This window comes from Pollachius pollachius, assembly GCF_949987615.1.
Source record: "Pollachius pollachius genome assembly, chromosome: 13".
Classification (NCBI taxonomy): domain Eukaryota; kingdom Metazoa; phylum Chordata; class Actinopteri; order Gadiformes; family Gadidae; genus Pollachius; species Pollachius pollachius.
The window spans coordinates 16,421,060-16,429,337 of record NC_136946.1 but is presented as its reverse complement, the minus strand read 5'-3'; the positions used below and the strand labels follow the sequence as shown (position 1 = coordinate 16,429,337).

Sequence of the window (8,278 nt, the reverse complement as noted above, 5' to 3'; positions counted from 1 at the left end):
CTCTCTCTCTCCATGGCTTTCCTCATCTCTTCTCTTACACTTCTGTGTCGTTCTCCCATTCGCTCTTGCTCGCTCTCTCTCCTCATTTGCATAACATTGTTCCCCGGGGATGTCTTTCATCTTTTCAGAATCAGATTGGAAGGGGGGGAAATGATATTACCTTTCCTGTCCTGTAACAAAGAGCTGCGTCTCAGAGTTCAGCCTTTGAAATGTCGCAGTCCCAGGATCATCGTCTGCCCGGGCGGGGCAGACGAGGCGGGTCAGCAGAACCCGTCTGCCACCGCTCAGGAACAGACGCGCACGTGTTTGGGTGGAGTGTGTGAACGAGTGTGCGTCCGCTGGTGTGCACGCTGTCGACAAGGTGGATCGTGTTCATGCATTAGAGTGGAGCGTATGTTTCTGTATGGAAGTGTGTAAGTCTGTGTGTGTGTGTGTCTCTACCGCTCCCGTGTGTGTGTATCTGTGTGTGTGTGTGTGTGAGTGTAGTTCTGTCTGTGTGTCTGTGTGTAATTGTGTCTGTGGTATTGTGTGTTTGCGTTTATGTGTATTGTGTCTGTATATTTGCATTGTTTGTCTGTATACGTGCACAGATCTTACCTTGGGAATTGCAACAGTCATAAGAACGCCTTGTAGATAGCAACATGTGACTAAGCCGTCGCATAAATAGAGAAGGCCAGTTAACTCTGAGTACACCGTGCAGTGGTGAGGTGTGTGTGATGTTTATGTTTGTGCGACTATGGATTTACATGTATGTCTTTTTGCACACGTTTTACCATAGCAACTGTGTGTGTGTGTGTGTGTGGGGGGGGGGGGGGGGGGGGGGGGGGGGGGGGGGGAGAGCTGGTCCTCATGAGAGTAGAACAGATGAGAGGCATTAGGGTGGATCTTAGCCAGCCCTTCCCCTTCACACACACACACACACACACACACACACACACACACACACACACACACACACACACACACACACACACACACGTGTATCACGTCCTTAACACACACTTAACAGCTCTGAACTTTGGACATCCCCACAGATTTCTTTCACTTTTTTGCGGGATGCTAATTGACAACTAGATTCTTTCTCTCAAAATCCAAAGATTTATCCAGCAGGATAAAGAGTAAAGCTCTTCAACAGGTGGGGGGGATATATGTTGATGGAGTCAGGGAGGGAGGGAGTCTCAGGGGGGAGGGAGTCTCAGAGAGGGAGGGAGTCTCAGGGAGGGAGGGAGGGAGTCTCATAGAGGGAGGGAGTCTCAGGGAGGGAGGGAGTCTCAGAGAGGGAGGGAGTCTCAGGGAGGGAGGGAGTCTCAGAGAGGGAGGGAGGGAGAGAGGGAGGGAGTCTCAGAGAGGGAGGGAGTCTCAGGGAGGGAGGGAGGGAGGGAGGGAGGGAGGGAGTCTCAGAGAGGGAGGGAGTCTCAGGGAGGGAGGGAGGGAGGGAGAGAGGGATGGAGGGAGGGAGTCTCAGAGAGGGAGGGAGTCTCAGGGAGGGAGGGAGGGAGGGAGGGAGGGAGGGAGGGAGGGAGTCTCAGAGAGGGAGGGAGTCTCAGGGAGGGAGGGAGGGAGGGAGGGAGTCTCAGAGAGGGAGGGAGTCTAAGGGAGGGAGGGGGGAGCATCAGGGAGGGAGTTTCAGGGAGGGAGGGAGGGGGGGGAGGGAGGGAGAGAGGAGCAGCCAGACTCACTCTGAATATGTCCGCCTGGTGTCGCTGACTCTGTGATGCCATTGTTCAGGAGGGAGAACCCTCCCGCAGCTCCTTAGTGAAGCTCCATTGGGAAGCAACTATAGTTAGACCATTTTAGACCAGACTTACATGTCCTGGGAATGTTGGTCATTCCTGTTGGAATGTTACAGTTTTTCTCGATTGTATACACACAAAAAATGGAACTATGCAAACAATTCTGAAAACTTGATGCTCATGTATCAACTTCAAGACTCCAGACTGCTAAACTCTAAGGACAATTCCACTGTTTTCACACTTTTGCTAAACTCTAAGCACAAATCTCATCATTTAGCACACTTGGTTCACCTGGATCACACTGGCCTTCAAAACGCAACAACTAATTACCAATAAGTCTAACTCACTTCTCACCTGTTCAAACTCAACTGGCAAAACACTTCAATCATGTGTCAGAGCATTAAAGAGGACTCTGTGAGCTCTACTGTGATGTAGATCTGTTTCACCTCATTTATTTTCTTATTTTTAGTTTTTGTTGGCCTACGAAAAGCTTTTTATGCAGTCAGTTCAGCTGAACATTTTACTGTATTACAGTAAAAATATATATATTTGCTTTGCTACATTTTTGTACTTGTACTTGCGCTGATTTCAGTGCAATTACTGTACTGTAATTTACCAAAATAGGTAACATTGGTTTACTGTCAGAACAATGTTGCAGCATCAACTATAGGTGTACAGTATGACTCTGGGAAGCTGGGATTGTGAGTTTAGCCCATTGGAGCTCATTGGATAGGCAAATATGCATTGTATCCTATTCTGATACGATTGTGTCAATGCAATATTTATATGATATATTCACAGTATTGTCTTACAATATGGCAACAGTATCTATACTATATGTACCACCTAATTGCAACTTTAAAAAAGAAAGCTATTTCTAAACAATTTTATACATTGGAATAAGTAACATGGCCTCATAAAGCCAAAACATGTAAATAGTATTTTGATGGAAGTGTTTTGAATTGATCACACCAGGGTTTAATTGATGCTCTCTGAGAGATATTCATTTGATGGCTGTGTTTACTGTTTGGTGGAAAAAAATCAGTTTTGAGAAGAACTTCTGTAGTTTGGACAAAATGATTCACTCTTCTCAGGTTAGTGTTTAGAGTTTTGAGAAATTGAGCTATAGTTTCAGAAAAGAAAAACTGTAAGAGAAGAAATATGAACATGAAGCCTAATCTATGGTGCTTATGCTTGGCCCGGCGACCTGTAATGTGGGGGCGTTTGCGGCTTCCTGCCACTTCAAGGCTAACTGCTCACAGCGTGTTCTTTAGATTGGGAAACATGCTGAGATTTGTGAGGTTGTGTGAAGGTGCATGTGTGTGAATGTGTATGTTTGTGTGTTTGCGTGTTGGTGTAGTGTGTGGTTGTGGTGTGTGTGTGTGTGTGTGTCTGTGTGTGTGTGTGTATGTGTGTGTGTATAGCCACATGAAATGGCATCAACGAAAACAGCACAATAACCAAGCACAAGTTGAGCAACTTCATCATCGAATACGATGGACAGCCATAAGCGTGTGTGTGTGTGTGTGTGTGTGTGTGTGTGTTTGTACGTGTGGTTTTCGTATGTTTGTAGTGTGTGTGTGTGTCTCTATGTCTCTGTGTGTGTGTGTGTGTGTGTGTGTGTGCGTGTGTGTGTGTGTGTGTATGTGTGTGTGTGTGTGTGTGTGTGTGTGTGTGTGAGTGTGTGTGTGTGTGTGTATGTGTGAATGTGTGTGTGTGTGTGTGTGTTGCCAGTTCACACATGAAGCTGCTGTATCTGATTGATGGCTGAAATGGTCCAGGCCGGTCTCACATGCAAATCTCATGGAGCCTCCGGTTTGAACCAATCCCGTGTTGAACACTCGATGACCTCATGGCTGACCCAAGAATCGTCCTTTTCAACCACATGGCTACAGGTGGTATGATGCTCCAACATTGTTTAGCTCTTAGTTCGCATTGGCCCTAAATACCCTCGGGAGATATTTTAGTTTTCAGAGGGAATCGGCCTCCTTTGTCCCAAAATGTTATACCAATGTAAAATATCATTTTAAATGTTCTTTCTTCATTTTACCACAAATAATCGGAACAAAAGAGCTTGAGAAAATGCCGCGGCTTCCTGCTACTATCTGAGGGGAATGTGGCTCCACTATTGTTCGAGTAATTCTGGAGTTAAGTACTGTAAAATCCTTTTTCTGTTCAGCTTATGACGGTCTGTGCTTACCGAAATGGCCTATTTACTGCTTGAATTGAAATATTCAACCATATAATCCAACGATGCCCACCCATCTCTCTCCGATTATTCTGCTTACTCTTTACCACTGGCCTTCAGTATGTGTTCATAAACATATATGGTCTATAGAGCCACAGCACGTTAAGCCAGAGAAGGCAAACGGGCTGCAGAATGTTACAAAATATGAGAGCCGCCTCGGAGTGTAGTGAGAGATTGGGCATGAATGGTTGCCAGGCAACAGAATTAGCCAGCATTCAGCTCAGAAGACCAGTGCCTGCCTCTGTCTGTCCCCCAGTGTCACCTGTCAGCATGTGTGTGTGTGTGTGTGTGTGTGTGTGTGTGTGTGTGTGTGTGTGTGTGTGTGTGTGTGTGTGTGTGTGTGTGTGTGTGTGTGGCAAAATATATATTCTTATTTATTCTGGTATAACTATTCCAGCGAATCCATTCGTTGATTTGTTTAGTTTCTTTTGTTTTTTCCATCTCTTTCAAAGATATATTATTTAAAGCGTATGTATATATATATATGTATCTGAACATGTATATGTATATATAAGCATATATAAACATTATTTGTGAATGAAGGTGTTTGTTTGTCACGCAGGAGAGACTTGTTCATTTTCTATTATTCTCACCCAACCAGAATACTCACAATGTCACTACAGAGTCACTATGTCACTACATATTCACTATTTCACTGCATACTCACTATGTCACTACATAGTCAGTATGTCACTACATAGTCACTAGGTCACTACATGTCTTGCCTGTGTAAAACACAGGCAAGGGGGTATATTCCCCCTTCGTCGAGGAGCCAGCGTTCATGGTTCACACACAGAGACCTCTTTAGAATGAGTGCAGGCTTCAAATCTGTTAATAACACTTGTTTTTTATCTCTCCAGTAAGAACTACTCACATACTTTACGTCGGCAAACCCTCTACCTAAGTCCTGCCCCTGGCACCGCGATATGTGTAGGGTTCAAGAGGAGACATGGGGGTGCATAATTACGCCGGTATGTTATCTCGATCAGTGTAAACTCCCGGACCATGCAGGGAAAAAGTTTAAAGTTTCATATTTGGCAGTGTAAAAACGCTTGCTATGTCACTACATGTCCACTCTGTCACTACATGTTCACTATGTCCCTACATGTTCACTATGTCACTACATAGTCACAGTGAAGGCAGCTTGTAAAATGTCATGAGCGTATATTATGCCATATGAAAAGCTGTCCTGTTGACATGGTTCACATTCTGCATGATCCATCATCGGTCGTCAAATTGGACCGGTGACGTCATTGGTCCAATTTGGACCAATGACATCACTGGTACAACTTTCCTGCGAGGTCTTGAAGCGTGACCCGGGTGATGATGAAGGCGTGTGTGGCGGCTCCCTTTAGCTCCTCCAGAGAGACGTCTGTAGGTTCCCCAGGAACAGGGAGCCCTCCAGAGAGACGTCTGTAGGTTCCCCAGGAACAGGGAGCCCTCCAGAGAGATGTCTGTAGGTACCCCAGTGCCAGGGTGGAGTTAACCGCTGGATGGCTCGGTCCTCAGAACAAGCAGCTAACGTACGACAGCCTGTAGGTTGGAGCTGCAGCAACGAGGTGCTTGTCTCCTGGTGCGTTCTTCTGTTTCTTCTCCTTGAATAAGGAAGTGAGTGCAGAACATGTGAAGTGGGAAGTGTGAAGTGTGAAGCCATTTTGCCATTTGTGCCAATAGTGTTCAGAAAGTGTTAAATTATACACACACACACACACTCCTTCAAGCTCGCTGCTGCTGCATTCAAGTGATATGACAGGTTAATTCATGGGGAAGGAACCCTCAAATAATACATTTAATGGGTTGAACATTTAAAGTAAATACGTCAAAATAAAAGCCGTTTCAGCAAGACTTAACAGAAAACCCTCTCCTGTCCATTGTGCAGATCGTCAGAGTGAAGAATAATGTGAACGTGAGCCACTACAGAGTGTTGTAAACACTGCCCCGCGGTCTGATTGCAGTGTGTGCTAGCTTGGTGGGGGGCCGCGGGGCCGCGGGGCCGGAGGTGTCCGTGAGAAGCGGCGGGCAGTGAGGCGCGACAGAGAGAGTCATTAGGAGCCAGCTGAGGAGGCTGGTGTGGTGTTTTCCACCTATACACTCTCATGTACCCTGGGAAGGATTCATGTGTGTGCACCTGCACTGGGGAACCCGGCCACGTGTGTGTGCCTGTGATTGTGTGTGTGCCTGTGTTTGTGTGTGTGTGTGGGTGTGTGTGTCTGTGTGTGTGCCTTTAGGTGTGTGCAAACGCTCCTGTTCCATGAGAGTGGGTTCTAGTCTGGGTCTTCCATCCTTATGTAACCACGCCCTCCTGGCCGGCCATATCCCACCTGCATTAAAAACTGCTGTCATCAGACCACTATTGAAAAAACCCAACCTGGATCCAGAAGTTCTCTCCAACTACAGGCCCATCTCCAATCTTCCGTTCCTGTCAAAGGCTCTGGAGAAAACAGTTGCCGTACAACTTCAGGATCACCTCATACGAAATAATCAGTTTGCGCAGATTTCCGGTTTCCGCCCTGGCCATAGTGCTTTGGTCAGGGTCACCAACGACCTCCTGATGGCAGCAGACACCGGTTCCCCATCACTTCTCATCCTCTTGGATTCAACAGCTGCTTTTGACACGGTCGTCCACAACAACCTCCTCCACTGCCTGCAATACGCCATCGGACTCACAGGAAATACACACAACTGGTTCACCTCTGACCTCACCGGCAGAACCGAGCACGTCGCCCTGGGCAAAGCAAAATCACACACCCACAGTGTCACCTGCGGTGTCCCCCAGGGCTCGGTGTTGGGCCCCACTCTTTTCTCCATCTACATAGTCCCGCTGGGCAGCGTCATCAGCAGGCATGGGTTATCTTACCATTGCTATGCTGATGACACACAGTTGGACCTCAGAACCACCCCCACTTCTTTTTGCCCCATGCCAACATCCACACTGACCACCTGCCTGGAGGAGATAGAGGTGTGGATGAAGCTCAACTTTCTTCAATTAAACAGCTTTAAGACAAAAGCCATCCTCATTGGCACACCACATCAGCTCCGCTCCTCCCACATCACCAGTATCACTTTCTCTGGCCATAACATCCTCCCTTCCACATCTGTCACCAACCTGGGTGTTAAAATGGACAAGCAACTGAACTCTGACACCAACATCAATCACCTCCACAAGACCGCCTTCTACCACCTCAAAAACATTGCCAAACTCAGGCCTACACTCACCCTGGCAGATGCAGAGAAGCTCATCCACGCCTTTGTCTCCTCCAGGTTGGATTGCTGCAATGCACTCCTCATCGGGATCTCTGGCAAGAGCATCCAGAAGCTCCAGCACATACAAAACAGCGCTGCCAGGATCCTGAGGAGGGTGCGCAAATATGAACGCATCACCCCCCATCCTCAAATCCCTTCACTGGCTCCCTGTCACATTCAGAATTGAATACAAGGTCTCCCTCCTCACCCACCAGTGCATCCACAGACATGCCCCCCCCTACCTCCAGGAGCTCCTCACCCCCCAGACCACCTAACGCACCCTTCGCTCTGCATCAACACACACCCTCAGACCACCCTAGACCAAGCTCCGCACCGTGGGCGATCGGGCTGTCTCCGCTGCTGCCCCCAGACTATGGAACGCGCCCCCGACCGCCTGGAGGCCCCACAGACTACAGCTGTTTTAAAACGAAACCTTAAGACTTATCTTTTTAAAAAAGCCTTTTGCTAATTTCTGTGTATTATATGTTTTAACAACCCTTTTTTTTCTTTTAGACTCTGTAGCACTTTGAGATTTTCGAATGTCAAGTGCTCTACAAATAAAATGTATTATTATTATTATTATTATTATTATTATTATTATTATTATTATAATTATTATTATTATGTGCTCCAAAGATCTTAAAAATTCAATCCATTTGCATTGTAAGAGCATGTTGTTCTCATACAACCAATAATATGGTCTATATATCCCCCAGATGCAAACAATAATCAGGAAAGGTTTATGAGTAAACCTTTCCTGATTATTGTTATACATTTGCGGGATATATACATATCTAGATAGAGATATAGATATATATGGCTACCTCACACTACGATACATTCTCCCAACCAAGCACAGAATTTGTTAAAACATTTGTCGAGAGCAGAGGATTTAGGAAACCCTTTTTGTCTTCATCCACTGTTCACGGAACAGCGGATCCCCTCAGAAGTTGAACAGCGCTCAGGCTGCTGACTAGAGCGCCGCTCACGCAGAAACCTGGAACGTTCTCCACCTCAAACAGCCATGGCACGTCCCCCCCTCCCCCACCCCCCG

The 8,278-nt window shown here is 46.7% G+C and overlaps 1 protein-coding gene across 1 annotated transcript in view; it reads left to right on the top strand.

Moving 5' to 3' along the window:
• Positions 1-7,746, top strand: part of sh3bp5lb (SH3-binding domain protein 5-like, b) — a gene marked incomplete at both ends in the record, with an annotated part of 24,415 nt that extends 16,669 nt beyond the window's left edge. The window contains 3 exons of the mRNA XM_079749395.1: positions 5,861-5,887; positions 6,410-7,339; positions 7,738-7,746. Of these exons, the coding sequence (XP_079605521.1) occupies positions 5,861-5,887; positions 6,410-7,339; positions 7,738-7,746 (966 nt within the window). The remainder of the gene's footprint in view (positions 1-5,860; positions 5,888-6,409; positions 7,340-7,737) is intronic.
• Positions 7,747-8,278: the final 532 nt, after the last annotated feature.